We start from the raw sequence: 23974 nt of genomic DNA on the forward strand, positions 1-23974 counted from the left end.
AAAATCAAATAATATTTAATTAAATTTAATTAGCATTAAATAAATATTAAAAAAATAAAAGTATATAAAATTTCCTAATCCCAAATCTCAAATAGTTTCTAAAACCGTGATTGAAAGGGAAAAGATAGTTAGATTTCAAAACAGTAAATTAATATTAAGTAAATATTCAATAATTTTTTTTAAAAATAAATTAAAAACATCAATACAAATTATTATAAAGATACAACTTTTGATTATAAATAAATATTTAAATATTAAATATAAATTTTAAATTATAATAAAAATTTTTATTTATAATAATTTAAATTAATATTTATAATTTATTTTATAAAAATATTTATCGGTAACTTAACTGATTTAGTTTGTTGTTTTGGGATTTAACTATCGTTATCCGGATTATTATTATTCTTTCTTTTGCCCTTTTCATTTTTCGTTCTCGGCGCAGTAGGGACGAAGCCTGAGAGAGGGGGCTCGACCTCTTCGCTCCTTCCTCCCGCGAGGCTAATCATCCCTCCCCTTTCTCTTCTTCGAAACCGTTGCCTGTGGCTGAGAGAGGGAGAGAGCTTGAAATTCTCCATTCCATTTGTTATTGCTTCTCTCATCCTCTCTCTCTCTCTCTGTGTTCTGTCCGCTCGCCTCCGGTGGATGTGCGAAGAGCTGAGCCGCTGCTAGAGGCCTGATTCGTGAGTTTTTCCTCTCCTTTATGCATGCCGCCAACTTCTTCTTTCTTCCCCTGTTCTGTCGGTGTTGTTTGGGTGAGTGAGAGGAGCTTGAATTCTTCCTCCCATTCCTCTTTGGATCCTTGTTGAGTTCAAGCTTCAATATTTATCTTCATTCCATTGGGTTTTTCATCTGTGTATATTGTGATTTGGATAATTGCTTTGGTTGTTTCCTTTGTTCCCGTTTGTTTTCTGCTGCTTTACATACGTAAATATGTTGATTTCACATGCATCTACCTTCTCTTACAGTTTTGTGTTTTGTGACATTTGTGGTTGGAGCTATGGATACTCTTTTACAAATACTAAATGGCCCTGATACCTTTTTAATTTGACAGGAAATCATGATTGAGATATTTGTTAGAATGCGTTCACGAGTCTATTAACTTGATTTAGCTTACGTTGGAAACATCATACATTGAAGAACACGTGCTTTACTATTGACATTTAGTAGTTCATTTTAATTAGTCCTTTATTTATTTGTTTCAAGAAGACATTCTATTTTCTTTCAGTTATGATTGGATAGTTTTATTCTAAGTTTGTTAGTTTATTATCATTTTCAGATAGGTTAATCTTTCAGCCTGCAATCCATGTATTTATGAGTGTCTAAAATTGGGGCGTGACAGGGCGCAACTGCAAATAGGCTAATAGACTGATATGGTTTAAACCTTCATAAGCTGGAAATTTCCCTTTTGATTAGCAACTCTTCCCAATTTATTTATGAGTGTGTTGTAATATATTTACCTCCACTAGTGCTCCCATCCCGCTAATACTTAGTAATAATGCTATCAGTTGTTTACTAGTCACTTTAGGAAATTTAGAACAAGAGACAGGAAAGAGAGGAATAGGGTTCACCCCAAATTTTATCATAACTTCTCTTCTAGCAAAGGGTAATAGATTCTTAGTCCACCCCTTTAATCTCCTTTCTCACTCTGTCCCTCACATAAGCCTCACGTAAGCCAATGCTTGTTGCTTAGATTTGCCTCACACACTTGGTATGCCCAAGTACTTTCCAAAATCAGCAGATTCACTAATGCCAAGAACATCACAGACCTGATTCATAACACTATTAAGTACATTAGCAGGAAAAAAAAAAAACCAGAATTGTTAAGTTTAGGTAACTGACCAGAAGCTTCACAATACACTTTCAAAATCTCAGCTAATCCTCTACAATTATCCAAATTAGCATTCATGAAAAATAAAGCATCATCCACAAAGAAGTTATGGCAGCAATTAGTTTAATTTTAGTGAATCTAGATTGTTCATTTCCATGACGAATCTGAACCACCCATTTATTTTCTCTCTAAATTCCACTTCCTCCTAGATGTTCAGGCAGATCCATCTTTTGTCATCCCTGCCATCACTATTCCTTTCACCGTCGATTGAGCCATTCAATCAGCTCCATCTTCTTTTCTTTGCTGTTAGGTTCAGTTGGTGCTGTGCAGCAGATCAGCGAAGTCTGTTTTCTTCCCAGTTAGATTCTATTTTTTTTAGCTTCTGTGCTCTTTCTTGATTTTTTCCCTTTTGTCTTTGATTAGTATTGGTGTGGATGTTTTCAATTTCCTTACCCTTTCTTGTTTCTCTTCTCTCTTGCTCTTACGCCATATCTTAAGGGAGAGTAACCAATAACAGTTGAATCCACCATTATATTCAAGTGGTTTATTGTAATGTTTGTTTTCTAGCCTTCTCCATCTATTGATAGAGTGAGTGTGCGCTTCGCGTATGTGTATTAATTTCATTTGTTTTTCATTTTTGGGTAAATCTCTGCAGGATAAAAAACTGAGTTTCAAATGACAATTGTGGGTGATTCACATTATTCAATCTCTATTTTCATTCTCATACGTAATGGGTGATACTGATACCTTGGAGTACCCCATATCAGAGCACACGCTTCAGTTATTGTTTGGGGCTTCAAACTCGATTGACTTAGAAAAGTCCTTAGAAATTCTCATAGAAATTTCCAAATCTGCTTCTGGGCATTCAGAGCTTGCTTCCAAAGGACTTCTCCTAGCAGTGCTGGAGATAATTCACTCTGTGCATTGTACCTTACAGCATCATTTTCTTTCATTTTCTTTGAAGTTCCTTAGAAATCTATGTGCTGGAGAAATTGCAAATCAAAACTCATTTGTTGAGCTTAAGGGGGCTGATATTGTCTCAAATGTTTTAATGTCAGAATGTCAGTGGCAGGTTTATCAGGCCCAGATCAGGGATTGGTTCGTGTGGGTTTGCAGGTTTTGGCAAATGTTTTATTAAATTGGTGACGCATTGATGCTTTTTCATCATTGTCCTTTGCATGCGGTTTTCTATACAGCTTTTCCGTTTGTTGATTATTAGAAATGGATCAAAAGTTAATTAATTAATTAAGAATGGAAGAGATATGGGTATTCCAACGAACCTTGGAAAGCAAAAGCTGCTTGAGAGGCAGCAAACATATATATCAGTAAAGGTTGAAAAGTGGGGACATGGAAGAAGGTGAGTAGGGAAGCAGCGCAAATAGGGGCTAGTCAGTCCACCATAAGAATAGAGAAGACATACATGACAGAAATAAGAATAATGGATGAAATGGAAATAGGGAGTGACAGGGTGGGAATAAATGCAAAGGCTAACTGGAGGCAGCACTTAATTTACTAATAAAGAAAGAAAGAATTTACTAATAAAGCTGGCCCACAACTGTAGTATTCCCTCCTTGATTACCTAACAAATCACAAATCTATTGCTTTCCCTTTGACCCCTTTCCCCATCTTGGTGTTGCCTCTCTGCATCATTGAAATGATTTTGGAAGAATGTAGGGCCTTATGTTGCCTATTCATTATTAATTAGTTAGACTGCTTCTTTTTTAACCCTTTGTGCCTTCTGGTATCTTGTCCTTCACCCACCAATTATTGAATCTCTTTTCCTTTCTCACTTGATCATCCATCCAGATATACTTTATTTATTAATTATTGATAATAATAACTTGTGATGGTTCGGTTTTTCTTCTTCTGCTCTTGATAATGACTTGTAACTTGTATTGTGAATTCCCTCCTTTCTCATTTGTTTGTTTTTGTTATGGATTCCTTCCTTTCTCATTTGCTAATCCATCCACTCTGATTCTGCAGGTCCCGTGGCAGTGGTGGTGATACCAGTGTAACTGGTGGAGTCCTATGATTGTTATCTAAATTTGTACGCTGACAAGAAGCCCCATAAAGTGGACCTGAATGAACAAGTACTAGTGGAATGGTTGGAAGCTGCTTTGTTGAATGAACTGTTGAGGCAACCTTTATGGGAGCAAAGCGATCAACCTGTAGTGATGGATAAACCATGAAATATGTTCGAGAAGCAAACTATGGTGAAAGATAGTGTGAGCTTGGAACAATCAAGTTTGAGTGGTACCAAGCATGGTATGGATGTCATGGTTGTGGATGAAGTTTTGGCTAAAGTGGAAGGAAAATGGAGGCTCTCCAAGACTGCTGATATGGCCCCTTCTAATGCAAACAAACGAGTGTAAGCACAGAGAAGTCAAATTTTAAACAAACATTTACTTGTAGATTTTAAATAATCATTGATAGAAACTGATTGTTGCACCCAGCATAAAAAGCATGTACTACCCACCAGGTCACTTGTGATCTTATTAGTTACTGGCATTGCATATTCTTGACCAACATGCTATTGAATTGGATTGCCAGTGTTTTACACACACACACACACACACACAGAGATCTTATCTATGTAGTAGATAATGGAAACTGATTGTTGCATCCAGCATAAAAGCATGTACTGCCTAACAGGTCACTTGTGGTTTTATTAATTGTACTGTAATTTCTTGACCAACATGCCATGGAATTGGGGATGAGAAATTTAATGTCTTGTTTCTGCTTGGAATATGATGCCTAAATTGGGTATGTCTGCAAAAACCATTCCTGGTGAAAGGCAACCAATGTGATGGATTAGCTATTTTAAAATTATTGTTGGATTTACTGCTGAGTGATTGTGTGTTCTCTGTCTGCTAGGATACATCGTTTTGCACTATTTTCTCTTTACCTAGGGGATTGGGAACATGCAAATTCATTTATGTTTAACATTGTCTCGTGGACGTTTTACTTTTACATTCCACTAAAACAAACATTGTCTTACACAAAAAAAAAATATATATATATATATAATAAATAAATAAATAAATTCTGAATATTGTTTCATTAATAGCATTGATACTCTATAAAAAATGTTTGCATGTTATGTTTTAGTAGGGAACCTTTGTCCTGACATTATTTTATGGGTTTTGTATTGTTTTATATTTTTGTCAAATTATATTAATTTATATCTCAAGTTTTCAATTTATAAATTGATGCAGATTTAAAAGACCTAAAGTCGAAAGCACAAAGGAGACAAAGGCATCCACTGCAGAACGATTACTCAGGAACAGTGAGTTTGGTGGTCTCTTGTGTTCATTTACTTTGTCGAGCCTAGTAGGAATTTCTTTATGTATAACATTTTTTAGAGAGAAAATTAAGATATAAGAAATGATGTATTAACCTTTTCTTCTAAGTTGCCCTCAAACTATTTTATTGTTGTTGCAGCTATAACTGTGAAGGAAGATGCATGCACACATCCTGGCTCATTTGGAGGTATGTGCATATGTTGTGGTCAAAAATTGGATGGAGAATATGGCGTGACATTTGGGTATATACACAAGGTATGGATATAGAAATTCTTTTTGGAAGTTCATGTTTTGATTGGCTCTTGATATGATGGAATTTTTCTTTTTGGATTTACAGGGACTGCGACTTCATAACGAGGAGATATCTAGATGGCGCAGCGATGACATGAAGAATTTGTTACGCCAGAAAAAGTTGTACTTGGTTCTTGATCTAGATCACACATTGCTGAATTCTACTCAGCTTGTTGATCTGAACTTGGAGGAGGCATATTTACTGAACCAGGCAAATTCTCTGACAGGTTATCATGTTAACTGTTTGCACAATTACTGTTCATATTATACAAAGTGATTTTAGTTATGCATAATGCATAATTCTTCTCTTTACACATCTTTCTTGTTTTCAGCAGATATCAAGAAATCTACGATCTTGACTTTATTCCTCATTATAACAAAGAAATGACCTTATACTTGGCAGCCATGTTATTTTTACTGTTGCCGATGAGGACTAACATACCCTTTTTCGACTTGTGTGTTGAGTTCAACAGAACTAATATTCTTATGCATTATTTGTACAATTTGATTTTTTTTTTTGGGGATAATAAAAGGGGCAATCGGCCCAACATTACATAGAAACTAAATGAGGGCAAGAAATGCCCACACAATCTCTATGCAGTAACTCAAGCAACCCCTTAGGAGGACTGCTCAGAGACTGGGAGTCATGCTTCTTTGTTAGACTTCAATTAGCACAAGGGTTCCCTTCTCTATAAGTATGAACAACACGTAATATCCCAGCTGTCATCAATCATTCGCTGTACATCCTTCAAAAACATATTCTATATGTCACAAATTCACAATTAATTAACATATTCTACAGCAGGGCCACAACAGCAATTGAATCAGAGTCAATAACTACTTTTTTGATGCCCAGTCTTTCCAAGGTCAAAAATCCAGACCACACTCCCCATAACTCTGTATCAACTGCCACGCGCTCCCAACTTTATTCACAAAGCCTTCCAACCACACTCCATACTTGTCAATGCCACCACATCCTGCTTCTCCTGGCTGCCCTTTAGCAGCCCCATCAATATTCAATTTAATCCAATCATCCTCAGGAGGATGCCATGAAATGTCTTCCCATTTTTTCATTCTGCCTTCAACTTCCTCACTCTAAGCTCTTCTCACATGTCCCACATAATAATAGACTGTATTCACAGAAATCTCCCTCACATCAAAATCATTACCTAATAAAGTTTTGTTTCTCCAGAACCATGCAAACCAACAAGCCACACCAAAAACCAGACTCCATGAAAGTATATATATATATATATATATATATCAGTTTTAACTAAGGTCAAATTCACAGAAAACTGGCCTTTCAGATCAAGATTAAAAAACTGATTCAGATTCATACCTGCTAAAAGCTGCTCCCAAAAACCCCTAATCTCAAAGCAATTGCATAGAGCATATAACACATCTTCCTCTGCCCTTCCACAGCAGCAACGAGCAGCAGAAACTTGCAAAATTCTGATACGTTTCACCGAAATTAGCAGACTTCCAGATGCAGCAAGCCAAAAGAAAGGTTTGGATTCTTCTTGGCCCCCTCCATTGCCACACCACTCTCCGAACCTTCTCTATGTGTTGCTTATGAAACCCACAAAGCAAGTTATACATAGCAGCAACACTAAATTCTTCCCCCCCTTATTCAGCCATAACAACTTATCCTCGCCATCCTCAATTCTAGGATGTAAGCAAAGCTAAAATGCTATTCACATAACCTTCTGACAAGACTTTCTTTAATTCATCATCGCACCACCTTCCATTATTATCCACAAACTGACTTTCAGTTCTGTTTCTTTCCTCCTCCTCAAGATTCACAATGCATACCTCATATAAAGGCGTTCCATCCCCCAACCATTTATCATCCCAAAACTTCACCAACCTCCAATCGCTCACTTGCCAACCTACATTCTGCAATAATTTTGGCCATAATTCTTCACTCTTCTTCCAAAGAACTGAATTGGTATTCTTCACAATGACTTGCTATTTCAAATCAACATTCCTTCCATACTTCCCCATCAAGACCCATGAGCTTAACTTGTGAGGTTTAGATGGAGCCTTCCACCCCACTTTACTGATTAAAGCCTCATTCATCAATTTTAAATCCTTTAATCCGAAACCACCTAACTCCTTTGGCGTATACTGATTCTTCCATCCCATCAAATGCACCTTCCTCCTTTCAATAGTGGAACCCCAAATAAATTTCCTTTATAATTTCTCAATATTCCTATCATGTAACATGTTAAATACTGGAATGTGCTGTGTCACAGCATGCACAAGTGTTAACCTGCCAGCTAGCAATAAACTTTGAGCCTGCCACCTACTTAGCTTCCTTTGAAACTTATCCAGCAGAAACTGAAACTTCCTTTTTGATCTCCTACCATGCTGGATCTGAGCCCAAATACCTTCCTAACTCATTTGTCTGCTGAAGTCCACACATATTCACAAGCTCCTCCCTCCTCTTCTCCTCCCCCACATTTTCAGAAAACATTACTACGGTCTTCTGAACATTGATTTTTTGTCCAGAAACAGCACAAAACATCTCTAAACATCCCAACACAACTTCCAACTGATCCTTTTCTGCTTCACATAATACTAAAAGATCATCTGCACATGGTAAATGTGTTATTTCAGCTCCTCTTCTACCCAGTTTCACAGGCCTCCATTCACCTCCACCCACCACATCTGCAATAATTTGAGAAAGTTTATCCATCCCCGAAACTAACAGATAAGGGGATAAAGGGTCCCCTTGGTGACACCTCTAGTAGGAAAGAAACCTTCTGATTTTGCTTCATTCCAAAGTAACTGCATTGAAGCCGAGTTAATACAAGGTACAGCAACTTCAACAAATTTCCTTGGCAGCCCAACTTCATCCCAGACTCTACTAAGAAAACTCCAACTCATATGATCATAAGCCTTTTCAAGATCAATCTTGATAGCCATATACCCTCTAGGTCCAACCATCCTACCCATTGAATGTGATACCTTTGTGAGCAATTGCAATATTTTCTTGAATACATCTTCCCAGTGCAAAGCCTGCCTGAAACGGAGATATCAATCTGCCCAACAACGGCTTGAGTCTATTCACCAAAATCTTAGACAGTCCCTTACACACCATTACACAGGGAAACTGGCCTCCACTGACTTACAACTTCTGCCATCTCCACTTTTGGAATCAAAACCAACAATGTGGCATTTATCTCCTTAATTCTGTTTGGATCCTGCCATAACTGAATGATGAGATCAGTCACACTTTTCCCTACCATATCTCAATTTTTATGAAAAAAGACAGCCAGATAACCATCAGCTCCAGGAGCTTCAAAAGCTCCCATACCAAGGATGGCCCTTCACACCTCCTCCATACTTATATCTCTCCAATCTTTCTAACTCGCACCCTTGAACACTCCCTCACCTTTGTCTTGTATCCCAGCAGCTTCTATCTTCCAATTCTTCAGTAAACAAATTTATATAAAAATCCTTCATCTTTATCAACCTCTCCTCATCATCCACCCAAATGCCACTGTCATTCTTAAGCATTGTAATTTGATAACTAATGCCATTTTGAAAAATTTTGTTCTGTATAGGCTTGGTGAGCTGTCATAAAATGCAGACTTCATTTTTTGCTAGGACCTTAGGGTATTTTACCATGCATGTAGCAATTGGCTTCTGCTACATGGGAAAACACAACTTACGAATATAGTAACATGTTATATGAATTTGTACTTTGGTAGAGTAAGACGTGTCAAACTTGTGATCATCTTAATAGTTGTTGTATGAATTTATTTTTTGACAACCTTTGCATGATTTCATTTCACTTTAAATTTCTTGGTGTTTTCATCACTTTTTATATGTGTTGCTTTTCTAAATCTTTGCATGGTGGAATGAATAGATGTCTCTAAAGGCGACCTCTTCAAGTTGGATTACATGCATACAATGACCAAGTTGAGGCCTTTTGTCCACACATTTTTGAACGGAGCAAGCACACTGTTTGAAATGTACATATTTACCATGGGAGATCGGTCCTATGCCTTAGAGATGGCTAAGCTGCTTGATCCAAAGGGAGAATACTTCCATTCTAAGGTGATTTCTCGAGACGATGGCACTCAAAAGCATCAAAAGGGTCTTGACATTGTCCTGGGTCAAGAAAGCACTGTTCTCATTCTTGATGATACAGAAAATGTAAGTGCATTCCAATTCATTGACTTGTAATTTCAGTTTGCTTAATTGGCATCCTTGTACGAATGGATAGTTGTCCTTTGTGGAAGTCACTTCGAAAAAGAAATTATTTACTTTAGTATGAACTTTGAAAGCATGAATTAATTGAGTGCTTTGCAGTCTACCAACTCTATTTCTATGTTTTCGTATTAATCCAGTCAATGACTACAAAGGAATTGCTCTGCACAAAAATTGTCTGCTACTTCTGATAAAAAAAAACAAATTGTCTGCTACTTGTAGGCATGGATGAAGCATCAAGCTAATCTAATAGTGATGGAAAGATATCATTTCTTCGCTTCAAGTTGCCGGCAGTTTGGTTTTAATTGTCGGTCTCTTGCGGAGTCAAAGAGTGATGAATGCGAATCTGTTGGAGCACTTGCAACAATTCTTGATGTCCTCAAGCGAGTTCACCATACATTTTTTTATGTATGTCACTTCCATTTTCTCAATATTTGGTAATTTTTTATCTACGCTGAGCTAATTGGTGTACCTGGAATCTTTCTTGTAGGAACTCGATAATGATCTTGGAGACCGAGATGTGAGGCAGGTAGTTTATGAAGTTTCTATTTGTGTTGTGCCTTTAAGATATTGATGGCGGGAAGTTGTTTAATTTAGGGTGTTTTAAGGGAGATTGACTTGTTACATTCATCCCAATTTTGTCCAGGTGTTGATGGCTCTCAAAAGTGAAGTTCTGAAAGGAAGTGTGCTTGTATTCAGCCGCATTGCTCATGCAATGTTACCATCTCTTCGAAAGATGGCCGAACAGATGGGGGCCACGTGTCTCTCAGAAGTTGACCCCTCAGTGACGCATGTAGTTGCCACTGATATGGGAACCGCAAAGGCAAGTTGGGCAATGAGAGAGAACAAGTTCTTGGTTCATCCTCGATGGATTGAGGCTGCAAACTTTTTTTGGCAAAAGCAGCCTGAGGAGAACTTTTGTGTCACTAGAAAACGATAGTGGCCTTTTTCATTGTATCAAACTATTTTGGCGGATGTAGTAAATCTTGTATATGTTCATTTATTAGAACAATTTAGTACATTGGCATTAATCACCCTTTTTTCTGGTAAGGTTGGGTGAAGTGAGGATAGAAGTTCAAGATTCTTACCTTCTTGATACAAGAGGAAAAAAGTCTTTTTAATCCTTATAATTACATGATAAATTTTATTTTTCAAATTTCAATGTTAAATACAAATTTTCTTGTTTTAGGTTTAGAGAATTTAATCCTAAAAGATGCTTTTCATACGCTGTTAACATAAAATTAGTGATCCCACCAAGGACAGACTGACTTGGTAGCGAGAGGGGGCAAATGCTCTCACAAAAAAAAAAAAATTGTATAAAATTAACCAAATATTTTCTTTGTTCCTCAGAAAAAAAATTCAATTGCCCCACTATCAAAAAAAAAAAAAAAAGCACTGTCTCCTTGAAAGTTTCACCGATCCCCCTAAAATATTATTTAACTCAAATCTAATCAATATATTATAATTTCAAATAATGATAGTTGAGAATGGAAGGAATAAGAATTTTAAAAATATTTTTTATCTTTTCAACTAAAAAAATTCTCACAAGATTCGTCTACTGCACAAAAGTGGTTAAGGTTTATTTAATATTAGACAGTTTTTATTTAATTCATCATAATTTTATGCTTTATACCTTATTCTTGAGTAGCTATAGTATTTAACAAATTTTTAGCTCCAATTCAATTTAATAAAAACTTAAAAATTATATTTTTGTAAAGAAATAAATTTTTATCTTGAACATTTTGCCCTCGCTATCTAGTTTTTCTGGGTCTGTCACTTCTACCCGCGAACAGGGAAACACTTGAATAGAATTTGCAGGTGAAGAGGTTTATTTATGTTCAAACTGAATTAATGTATAATGAAATATCATGAACAAGCTAAGTAAAAAAAAAATCATAAACAAGCTAAGTAAAAGACTTCTCACGCGTTTTTACCGAAAGAAAAAAGACTGATCACCTGCAGAAAACAATGTTTTATTATTATTTTATTAATAGTAGTATCCAATTTCAAATTTTAAGGTTTGTTCTTGAAGTGTAACATTTTAATAGACAAGAACAAGAGGAACAAGTTTGTAGGAAGCGAGCTTTCTAGTTTCTACTTAGTCACACACACACACACATAACTTCTTTAACAAATTAAAGTTGTTTTAAATTTATTTTTAGATTAAAATGCCCCTTATGAACCAGTTGGAAAAGCTTGCAAGAATAACTTCTGCTAAATTGAAAGCCTTACATCCTTATTTGAACAACAAATTTTCTCAAGTTTTCTGTTTTTTTTTTTCCAAAATGAATGTCATGTATTACAACTAAATTGAAAACCCAAATCAAGTTGAAATTGTAAGAAAAATCTGTCAAGGATGTAACAGTCATTGGAGCCTCGTACATGTGCTGGCTACAGAAAAAAAATGTACAAGGGAAGAGCTTGCTGGTCTTTTAAATTTAATGGGTAAAATATATTTTTAGCCATTTAACTTTATATAAAGTTTTAATTTAATCATTTAATTTTATAAAATATTTTTTTAATTTTTTAACTCTAATATCATTAATTTCAAATTATTATTTTTTTATCAATTATTGTCATTTAAAAAAAATTAAAGTTTATATGTCAACAGTTGATGATGTTTTATTAATATTTAAAAGTTTAATATAAAAATTTGTAAGGATAAAACTAACAATGTTAAAGTTAAAGCATTAAAAAAATACTTTATAAAGTTAAAGAATTAAAATAAAATATTTTATAAAGTTAAATGATTAAATATATACTTTAATCAACTCTAACTTTAAAAAAAATACACACTGCTAGAGAGCAAATAAAGATAGCCTTTGATCGTAAATTTATAAATATTAAACATTAAACAATAAAACAAAAGACCACAAAGAGTTGCAATACGGATCTTGGGAAATGAAGCATTTTGAGTTACTGCACACAACGTTCCAGCTATCTTGGAATTAACTTCAGGTGGATTATGCTTCATCCGAATAGTTGATAGATATCTTGCAACAAAAACGCATCAAAGCACGGGAGAATTGATTTAGAACGTCGGTTTCTCAGGCTTTAGGATATTTTAGTTTAACCATTTTTCTTGGTTAATAATGGTTGTGTTTGTCCACATTCATGAATTGCTCAGTGCGTGTTTGGCTTTTTATTGGTTGAAAGTTAATTTGTTAAAAATTTATTTAACAAAAATTAATTTAATGAAAGTTAATTATTGTAATAAAATTTATATTTAAATATATTTTTTAAAAGTCAGTTTAGTAAATTAAAAATTTTTTAAATTATTTAGATTATATTTAGTGGAATCTTTTTAAATGTACAGCTATAAAAAAAGACATTAATTTTTATTATTTGTAATTTTTGTTATACAAATGCTTCATATTATATTACAATGTGTTATTGTAAATTGTATTTAATAAACTTTTTTCATATGTGTAATTTTTTTAAAAAAATAATGTTTTGTAAATTTAGATGGAGAGAGTATTAATTAACATATTCCCTTAGATGTTACGGATAAATTATGGAGAATCGCACTGCAGGGTTAATAAGATAAAAAATTGCAGTTTGGGCCTAAAAGATTTTAATAATGCATTGCAAGCTCAAGAGTTTTTATTGCAATCTTTTTTTTAGAAGTAAAAGTATAATTTTTCCCTTGTATAATTTGAAAACTCAAAACTTATGCAAAACCCTCATTCGCAAGGCACAATACAATATTTATAAATTCTCAACACAATGTCCACGCATGTCCAATTAATCTACAGTTAAAATATACAAGTCACGCAAAGCATGTATAATACAATATCTATGAGTGCACAACACAATGATCATAAATTCTCAACACAATGTTTATGCATGTCTAGTTAATCTATAAGTTAATTAAAATATATAAATCACGTAGAGCGTGTACAACTTAATGTCTATAAATGCACAGTACGATATTCATGAATTCTTAACACAATATTCATATGTATTCAATTGATTTATAGGTTAATTAAAATATTGGCCACATATAGCATGTATAACAAAATGTCCATAGGTGTGCAACACGATATTCATGAATTTTCAACATAATGTCCACATATGGACATTTAGTTGATAATGCACAAACATCGTATTATGCACCCATAAATATTATATTATACCTGCTCTGCATGACTTGTATATTTTAATTATCCTATAGATCAACTAGACACATATAGACATTGTGTTGAAAATTCATGAATATCATGTTATGCATCTATGCACTTTGTCTTGTACTTGCTTTGTGTGATTTGTATATTTTAATTAACTTATAGATTAACTGGACACACATGAATATTATGTTGACGATTCATAAATATTGTTTTGTGCACCTATAGGTATTGTATTATACATGTCTAAATTTTTAAATCACACAAGTATAAAATTATACCTTCACTCTCAAAAAAAAATTACAAGGCTTTTGAACTTGCATTGCATTATCAAAATATTTTGGTCTTACAGTGCAATTTTCTTTGTTTTTAAGGCTTGCAGTAAGATTTTCATTATAAATTATAAATGAGTAATATACATATATAACATAGTAATTATTAATAACTTATTTAATTAATTTTAATGAAAATTTATTACTTAACTAGGAGAAATCAATGTAAGAAGAAATAAAGGATAAAAGTGGAAGAAAAAAATTACTGAGCCAGGAGAAAAAAGAAAGGAAAATATAAAAATAATTTGATATAAAAGTAAAGCGGAAGGACGAAACTCTCAGCATAAAAGTGTTCAAGCATCAAATTGTTAGAGTGGAAGCACAATGAAAGGAAACTGCAGAGAAACCAAGCAAGTCCAAAATAAAATTTGTATAATTTTTATAGGAATTTATGAAAGCATAATTGAAAAGATGAATTAAAAAGTAAGTAATAATAATTTATGAAATAATCATAATTTTAAATTCATAATTAATTTTAACATGTATAAAGATATTTGAATATTTTTCAGAAAACTATATTTTTATATTAATAATTTTGATTTTGACATGTATAATAGGTGTTTAGATATTTTTAAGAAAACTACAGTTTTAAATTCTTAATTAATTTTAACATGTAATATGGGTGTTTGGATATATTTTTATAAAATTATAATTTTACTTGATTTTCAATTTTGCTTTACATTTATTCTTAGAATCAATCCCGTTAATCAAATTTATAAATTAATTATATATCATATAATATAATTGATTATATTCAAAATTAATTAAATTAATCATTTTTTTATAACCAATTTTTTCCAAAGACACCCTTTAAACAGAATTACAAAATAGAATTGAAAAAAAAATTAAAAATCATAGTTTTTTGAAATTATATTTAAACATTTTATTTATATGTCTAAATCAATTATAAAATCAAAATCATCACTTTTTTTAAAATCCAAAGATCCATTATACATATTAAAATTAATTATAAACCTAAAATTATAAATTTCATAAAAAATCCAAACACTTTTTTACATATTAAAATCAAATGTGAATCTAAAATCATGATTATATTATAAATTATTATTACCTGTTTTTCAACCATACTAAGGCACACGAACTTCTTCACGTACGTACTGCTGCTTCTACTGTTTCCGTTCCACTGGGCAATCCTTTACACTTTCATCTCCAACAAAATCTCCAGATCTGCTTCGAAACTCCTCCCTTCTGGTTCTTCTGCATTCCCAATAATAGGAAATTAATCTCTTGAGTAAGCATCCAATATAATTGATTATTATATTATAAATAGCATGACTCATTGTAGATTTCATTTTACATGGATATTATTGGTTATTATATAGTACTAATAAACTAGATGATGAGCCTTGTGCAATACAAAAAATTCTCTTTATAAGGCGCAATGTTCGTAACTTGTAAATAATGTATCTTCTTTGTAAATTTATCAGCTATATTTAATTATATATACTAATACACATGTCAGATATGAAGATTAATTGGAAAGAAAATCCATATATAAGTATATATAAAACATATTGCGTATTTTAAAATATATATATATATATAAGATTATGTGTTATGGATACATATTATATATATATAATCCATATTGCATGTCAGTTAAAAATTTATAAAAGTCAGTTATGAATCTCAACTTTTTGCTATTAATATACAGATAAATCAATTGAAAAATTAATAAAATATACTTCTAATTATTTGCAATGTTAGTTGAAAATTTAAAAAAATTAATTATAAATTTAAAATTAATTCTTGTAAATTACAAGTTAATTACTTGTGATATTTTACTATCAATATATAGATAAATTATTAAAAAAATTAATAAAAATACTCAAGGATCTTTATAAAATATAGTATTAGTTGAGAATTTATGAAAGTTAATCGTAAATTTTAATTAAAATAATTAAAAAAATACTTTATTGCAAGTAAGAACGATAATTTATTATTTACATTTTAATAATTTGGGATTTATAATTATAGTTAATGTTCTCGTGGGATCTCTAATTGTCATTTTTCCATATAAAAATGATAAATCAATAAAAATGAAAAATCAAACATGGAACAAAGTTCCTAACATAAATAAAGGTCATGCTTAAAATAAATGTAAAGCGATAACCTTTTTTTTTTTATTGATTAGAATCAAAACAAAAAAGTGCAAAAATTTATTTTAAAAAAGGACAATAACAAATAAATCCTATCGAAATATGTAAACAACTAAATATTAACATTCTGACAAGGGAAAAAAAAAACTCAATACTAACATGAAATTGGGAAATTATTGCAAAGTCTTTAGGGAGTTATCTCACATTTTTTTTAATAAAATTAAGATTCTGATCACCAGCAAATTAATAGAAAGTATAGTTGTTTATCTAAATTAAAGTTGTTAATAATGAAGATAAATTTGTTAATATAAAAAGCATAATTGTTAGTTTAGCTTTGCAATAGTATACTTCTAGATTTAATAACTTCAAATTAGTGATTAACAACTTCAATTTATGTATTAACCACCCAGGTGGTCATAACTTTAGTTTAGTTATACTTAACAACTATACTTCTTATATTAATTACTTTACTTTCATTATAACAACTTTAATTAAATTTAAGTTTTAACTACACTTTCTATTATCTTGTAGCGAATTGTGAACATAATTTTATGAAAGTTTATCTTAAATAAATTCCTAAAAACTTGAAAATAATTATCTTATTTTATTGTAACTCATTCATCTTTCTCAATAAATTTTATTTCTCATTAACTCTCCATATAAATTGGCTACTCTTCACCATTAAGTAATTTTTTATTTTGACTTTTGTATCAAGTTGATTCTAGATCCATCCTAATCCTATTATAGCTTTTCTTTTGACATGTGCCTCACTTCTTTCCACCTTCTCCTAACAATATCTATAACTTTTTTTAATTAAATTAAGATTTTGATCATCAGCAAAGTAATAGAAAGTATTTTTGTTTATCTAAACTGAAATTATTAATAATAAAGATAAAATTATTAATATAAAAAGTTCAGTTGTTAGTTTAGTTTTGCGATGATACAATTTCAATTTGAACAACTTCAATTCAGTAATTAACAACTTCAAATTATGTATTAACAATTCAGGTGGCCATAACTTTACTTTAGTTATGCGTAACAATTATATTTTTTATATTAACTACTTTACTTTCATTATTAATAACTTTAATTTAATTTAAGTTTTAACTACACTTTCTATTATTTTGTAGCAAATTGTAAACGTAATTTTATGAAAGTTTATCTCAAATAAGCTCCTAAAAACTAGAGAATAATTATCTTATTTTATTGTAACTCTTTTATCATTTACCTATCTCGATTATCTCGATAAATTTTGTTGGTCACTAATTGTCTATGTAAATAGGACACTCTTCATTATAATGTGATATTTTTTTTTTGACTTTCCCACTGACTTGATTCTAGATCCATCCTAATCCTACAATCACTTTTCTTTTGCCATGGGCCGGCCTAACTTCTCTCCACCTTCTCCCAACAATATATATATATATATATATATATAAAGTAAATTAATTATTTGATCATTTTAATTTAGACTTTTTCTAATGAAATTAAGATTTTGATCACTAGCAAAATAATAGAAAGTGTTGTCGTTTATCTAAACTAAAATTGTTAATAATAAAAGTAAAATTATTAATATAAAAAGCTTAATTGTTAGTTTAGCTTTGCAATGGTACACTTTCCGTTAGAGCAAGTTTAATTTAGTGATTAACAACTTCAAGTTATGCATTAACAACACAGATGGCCATAACTTTAGTCTAGTGATGTGTAACAACTATACCTCTTATGTTAACTACTTTACTTTCATTATTAACAGCTTTAATTTAATTTATGTTTTAACTACACTTTCTTTTATTTTGTAGCAAATTGTAAACATAATTTTACAAAAGTTTATCTTAAATATTAACTCTTCTATCATTTTACCTGTGTTGATAAATTTTATTCGTCATTAATTCTCCATGTAAATTGGCCGCTCTTCATTATTATGTAATTTTTTATTTTGACTTTTCCACCGAATTAATTCAAGATCCATCCTAATCCTACAATCACGTTTCCTTTGTCATGGGCTGGCCTCACTTCTGTCCACCTTCTCCCTACAATATCTATATATATATATATATATATATAAAAAAAAGATAAATTAATCATTTAATTATTATAGTTTTATTTTTTAATGAATTAAGATTTTGATCACTAGAAAAATAATAAAAAGTATTGTTGTTTATCTAAATTGAAATTGTTAATAACAAAAGTAAAATTATTAATATAAAAAATTTAGTTGTTAGTTTAGTTTTGCAATGGTTCACTTTCAGTTTGAATAGCTTTAATTTAATAATTAACAACTTTTAAATTATATAATAACAACCTAGATGGCCATAACTTTAGTTTAATTATGCGTAAGAACTATACTTCTTATATTAACTACTTTGCTTTTATTATTAACAAATTTAATTTAATTTAAATTTTTACTACACTTTCTATTATTTTGTAGCGAAATTGTAAACATAATTTTATGAAAGTTTATCTCAAATAAGTTTCTAAAATCCTGAGAATAATTTTCTTATTTTATAGTAACTCTTTTATCATTTAGCTATTTTGATAAATTTTATTTATCGTTAATTCCTCCTGTAAATTGGCCACTCATCACTACTATATAATTTTGTGTTTTGGCTTTTTCATGGAGTTGTTTCTAGATCCATCCTAATACTACTATGACTTTTCTTTTGCCATGGGCCCCACTTCTTTCTACCTTCTCCCAACAATATATATTATATTATATAAAAAAATTAATTATTTAATTATTATAGTTTTAACTTTTTTTATGATATTAAAACTCTGATCACTAGCAAAATAATAAAAAGTATTGTTTATCTAAACTAAATTTGTTAATAATAGAGTTAAAGTTGTTAATATATGATTAGTTTTGTAACAGTATACTTTCAGTTTTAATAACTTCAACTTAATGAGTAACAACTACTATTTTTGTATTAACAATGCAGGTAGCTACAACTTTAGTTTAGCTATGCATAATAAATATACTTTTTATATTAACTACTTTACTTTTATTATTAACATTTTTAATTTAATTTAAGTTTTAACTACTATTTCTATTATTTTGCAGAGAACTGTAGACATAATTTTATGAAAGTTTATCTCAAATAAGTTCTTAAAGGCTTGAGAATAATTATCTTATTTTACAGTAACTCTTTTATCACTTACCTATGTCGATAAATTTTATTTGTTATTTATTCTCCCTATAAATTGGCCGCTCATCACTGCTATCTAATTTTGTACTTTGGCTTCTCTACTGAGTTGTCTCTAGATCCATCCTAATCCTGTCGTGTCTTTTGCTTTTTTTGTGGACCCCACATCTTTCCACCTTCTCCCAACAACATAAAAAAAAAAAAATTAATCCTTTGTTTATTGTAGTTTTGATATTTTTTGTATGAAATTAAGATTATGATCACCAGCAAAATAATAAAAAGTATTTTTTTAAATTAAAGTTATTAATAATGAAGGTAAAATTATTTATATAAAAGTATAGTTATTAGTTTAGTTTTGCAATAGTACACTTTCAATTTTAATAACTTTAATTTAGTGATTAACAACTCTAGTTTATATGTTAACAACCCAAATGGTCATAACTTTACATGTAACAATTATACTTCTTATATTAATAACTTTACTTTTATTATTAATAATTTTAATTTAATTTTATGTTTAACTACACCTTCTATACTTCTTATATTAATAACTTTACTTTTATTACACACACCCGCCGTGACTTTTTTTCTTTGTGCTATATTTGATAGTGTCTAGAGATAACTTCTAACGTGCCTTATTTCTTTATCCAACATGCAATTAAAGTAAATTAAGTTTTTATACAAAGCTCCTTTTATTACATAGCTAAATGCCATGGATTTTACTATCAAATTATTTACTAAAGAAAGTTGGATATCAAAAACATATTTTCTCAATTTTTCACAACATTAGAGCATTCAAAACCCCACACATGAACCAAAAGCTAGTATTGATACCTAGACCATAGTCAATAAACTTTTGACCATTGTGCAACACACCACATGCACATAATAACAACAAAATCTCATTTTTCACTCCTTAATCCCCTAATATCAAAAATAGAAGGGAAAGCTTAGCATTGCATTTGATTAAATCATTTTTCATAGTTATAACATTTCAACATTTCTATACTTATACTAGTATTTTTGTCACGCCCCAAAAATCAGGTGTGACCGGCACAGGATATAGGCACAAAACTCATATCCCTTAAGCCTTGATCGAAGAAACTCTGAAATTAATACGTTAAACACACTAATAGAGTAATTAAAAATTGTTACAATATTAATTCAAATATTCAACTTTAAAAGAAATATAAGGATACTACCAGTAATCTATGTGGAGCACCTAAGGCCAGACGCCAACGTAGGTATAAAGTTCAAATTTTTCATCAAATTAGGATTTGACTAAAATAATTCTTCTGCTTCAATTCAGCAATAAAACTCCTCAATGGATATATCGAGTCACGAGTTCAACTATACCATCTGAGACCAAAATATCTTTTTCAGTGAATAACATCCAACAATAAATAATAGAACATAAATAAAATGAAAAGTTTGAAATAATTATGTAAGTTAAATAGACAAAATTTTCATAAAAATTTTATAAACTTCATAATAAAATGGCTCTATAAATTTCAAATAAAATCTCAAAACATTGAACTATCATAGAAAATGATATTATCACTTGATTTCAAGAAAGCACATAAATGAAATAAATATTTATAAACAAATTATTAAATAAAAACTAATAGAATATGAAATCATCAAACGATTGGATTTATAAATATAGGGACTTATTAGAACAATTAACAAACATGGACACATAATTCACGAGGGTAACTAACCAAACGCAGTTTATGCCACGAAAACAAATGTGGACACTCATCTATGAGGGTAAATAACCAAATGTAGGCGAAGCCACGAAACAAACGTGGACACACAGTCCATGAGGGTCATGGTAACCAAACGCGGCTTGAAGCCACGAAACAAACGTGAGTACGATGCTCACGAATAACCATCCCTCCGTTCCACGTGCGTTGGCCATCGCACGGGGCTAGCACCTCCTATAAACACCCTGCTAGCTAGGTGTACCATGGCGCGCAAAGGCTAACGGAACTGCCATTAGCAACCAGTATTCCGTATAAAGTCCCTTTTTTTTAAAACCATTTTCAAACATGCAAGAAAATCATCACTTTCATGATACAGTTCTCGTTCTCAAAATCAAACTCACATGAATACTTTTAAGCATGAAAACTTGCCAAAATAGAATTTCATATCCAATACTCATGCTTGCATTTATCGAATAATCAAAATTTCAAAGTCGAACTCACATGAATCATTCTCTGTATCAATCCAATATTTAATAAAATAAAAATTTGATAATCAAAGTTCAAACTTAATTTAATTGATCAAATAACATTTCAAATTTGATAAAGCTAATTTCTCAAAATAAAGTAAATTAATCAACAAATATCCAATAATTGCATTAATGCTATTAAAATGATTTCCAAAACAACGCAATATTCCAGTAAAAGAAATTTTGATTAAAAATAATCAGTTGGGACGCTATCCACTTACTTGATAAGCCTTTCCAACCTCTATAGCTTACTCCTTATACTTTTATCAAGATCCTCTTCCTCTAGACACCCTATATGAACATATTTATATACATGTGAAAATTTAAGTCAACAAAAATAACTCTAATCAACTACAATAGTAATCATTCAAAGACACCAAAATCCATATCTTAAAAGCTTCTCTAATTTCACAGTTACTTCATATGAATACTCCCCTTATCTAACACATTGAGTATATTTCTATTTTCAAACTCTATAACATACACATCCAATTTTTTTTTTTTTTTTGTGTGTGTGTTACATTTAATCTTTCAATTGCTTCATAATTCCTTTAGTGCACGTTACATCGAACACCTAATATACGCCCCAAAATTGAATCATAACACAACACTGTAATTTATAAATTCTCAACCATAACTCAAGAATCCAATAAATTTGTCAATAACATAGATAAATATCTTTACAATATTCGATTTAAATTTACAAATGAGTAACACCCAAGCCAATTCATGTCTCTTGCGAGATCCAACAAAGTTGTAGAAGAAAAGAAAAAAAAAATACCTACTCATATATCTCCTTTTATCATTTCCAAGTTAAACTCATAAATAATAGCACCCCAACCAATTAAGTCTTTCAAAAACTTATTGATATTCTAGTAAATATACAATAAAACAACTCCTTTTCACAAGCATTTCAACAAACATTTCATGGTCACTAACTGTCAAATTCCATGTTAAAGTTTTTCTATTTCAAACTCATCCTAACCGCTTCTTAACATCATCTAGTTCAAACAAAATTAACTTGACTCAAACTCTAACTATACTTATCATAATCATACTTCCACTACACAAATTTCAGTAACTTAGAAAAAAAAAAATTCAATTTCAATCATTCATTCAGACACTCTTTCTTGCACTAAATTATCAAGAAGAGTTCAAAAATCCTCACCTTAAGTACCAACAGTAACAGAGGAGGGAGAGAACGAGAAGAAGCCGACAGAACAGGGAGAGGAGTTCTCCCATTTCCAGCTTCAACCAATGGCAGACCACTCCTCTTTCTCTCTTCAGAAACGCACAAGCAGGCTAAAGGACCAGATGCACTCAACTACAGCAATAATAGAAAGAAAAAAAAATAATCACGAGCTGCATAGAGAACGAATCAGAGACAGGGTACACACGAAAGGAAGAAAACAGAATCACAGCACTAGATCAAACAGAGATGAGCTCGCGAACAACCCTACCAGCTCCGACGACCTGATTCTCGGACCCCAGCTGCGTGTACGTGAACAGCAAGAATGGAGAAGCAACAAAGAAAACAAGTAGAGACAGGGAAGCACGACGGACAACCTGGGTATCACATAGAGACGCCAAGTCTCTACTTCACCGCGCGATCACCGGAAACCAGAGGGGAGAGATAAAATACAGTGGAGGACGACAGAAAAAGGGAAGAGGACTGGAGGAAATCGAAGCTCCCTATCTCTCTCCATTGTTTCTGGACTTTTCGGCAGGGAAACGGAAAATATAAGGAGAGAAGAAGCCACACGTTTAGGTCCCTGTCTCTGTCTTTTTTTTTTTCCCAGAAAGGCATCATTGTAATTTTGTCAATAGGCTGAAGCAGAAGAGAAAATATAGAAAATTTGCACTCTTGACCTCATAAAATTCAAACTCATGACCTATGAAATAAGTAATAATATAATTACCACTAAACAAACTCTTTTTCTTACTAATTTATTCCAAAATTAATATAAATACACTTAAACACAATATTATGTATTTTTTAATTTTAATTTTAATTTTAACTTTTAATTTTTTTAAAAAAATTTAGGTTATTACAATTTTAGCCCAAATAGCAATAATGAAATTTTACATACAACATTCTATGGCCTAAAATACATCCCATCGTAATCATCACTATAGCGCACTTATATTCAAAATACATTTCTTATTAGTAATATCTTATCAATTACAGAAAATAAATGAGTTTAGGAGTCTTAACAGTAGGAATACTAAAATTCTTAAGCTTCTAAAGCCTTTCCCTTATTTGTACTTGAGTTAGAACTTATAAAGTGGTAAGAAAGAGTGGTGAGTATAACTACTGAATAATCAAGGTATGTCTATCCTATGTAATTTTTATTAATTAACGTAAATATATATGAGAGATGAC

At 31.2% G+C, this 23974-nt stretch overlaps 1 protein-coding gene and 1 long non-coding RNA gene across 8 annotated transcripts; one reads left to right on the forward strand and one right to left on the reverse strand.

The window, feature by feature from the left end:
* The first annotated feature begins 435 nt into the window (after window positions 1-435).
* On the forward strand, window positions 436-10798 carry LOC129288523 (RNA polymerase II C-terminal domain phosphatase-like 4). 5 transcript variants are annotated; one of them, XM_054925141.1, is made up of 9 exons: window positions 436-755; window positions 3815-4199; window positions 5047-5117; window positions 5273-5388; window positions 5471-5651; window positions 9299-9588; window positions 9865-10050; window positions 10133-10171; window positions 10289-10798. In XM_054925141.1, exons 2-9 carry the CDS (start codon window positions 4024-4026, stop codon window positions 10580-10582), a joined length of 1353 nt encoding a protein of 450 aa, XP_054781116.1. In that variant the 5' UTR covers window positions 436-755; window positions 3815-4023; the 3' UTR covers window positions 10583-10798. The 5 variants fall into 5 exon arrangements, with proteins under 5 accessions (XP_054781116.1, XP_054781115.1, XP_054781119.1 ...); XM_054925140.1 differs by having other exon boundaries at window positions 436-683; XM_054925144.1 differs by having other exon boundaries at window positions 436-683; window positions 3827-4199.
* A 1669-nt stretch (window positions 10799-12467) lies between these two features.
* LOC129288524 (uncharacterized) lies at window positions 12468-23351 on the reverse strand. Of its 3 annotated transcripts, none has more exons than XR_008588016.1 (5): window positions 23052-23351; window positions 22760-22915; window positions 20561-20717; window positions 15171-15316; window positions 12468-12635 (listed from the first exon to the last, which is right to left on the reverse strand). It is a non-coding gene; the product is annotated as an uncharacterized LOC129288524 (long non-coding RNA). The 3 variants fall into 3 exon arrangements; XR_008588017.1 differs by lacking the exon at window positions 20561-20717 and adding an exon at window positions 21813-21882; XR_008588018.1 differs by lacking the exons at window positions 12468-12635; window positions 15171-15316 and having other exon boundaries at window positions 20443-20717; window positions 23052-23338.
* Between the last annotated feature and the right edge of the window lie 623 nt (window positions 23352-23974).

Source organism: Prosopis cineraria, unplaced genomic scaffold (genome assembly GCF_029017545.1).
Source record: "Prosopis cineraria cultivar Desert tree isolate PC_DT_omini unplaced genomic scaffold, ASM2901754v1 PC12, whole genome shotgun sequence".
NCBI lineage: Eukaryota > Viridiplantae > Streptophyta > Magnoliopsida > Fabales > Fabaceae > Prosopis > Prosopis cineraria.

Bases quoted from the DNA above. Each gene is read 5' to 3' on its own strand.
- LOC129288523 (XM_054925141.1), top strand. From the start codon at position 4,024: ATGTTCGAGAAGCAAACTATGGTGAAAGATAGTGTGAGCTTGGAACAA. The intron at 4,200-5,046 runs GTAAGCACAGAG...AAATTGATGCAG, and splicing joins TCTAATGCAAACAAACGAGT to ATTTAAAAGACCTAAAGTCG. The intron at 5,118-5,272 runs GTGAGTTTGGTG...TTGTTGTTGCAG, and splicing joins AGAACGATTACTCAGGAACA to CTATAACTGTGAAGGAAGAT.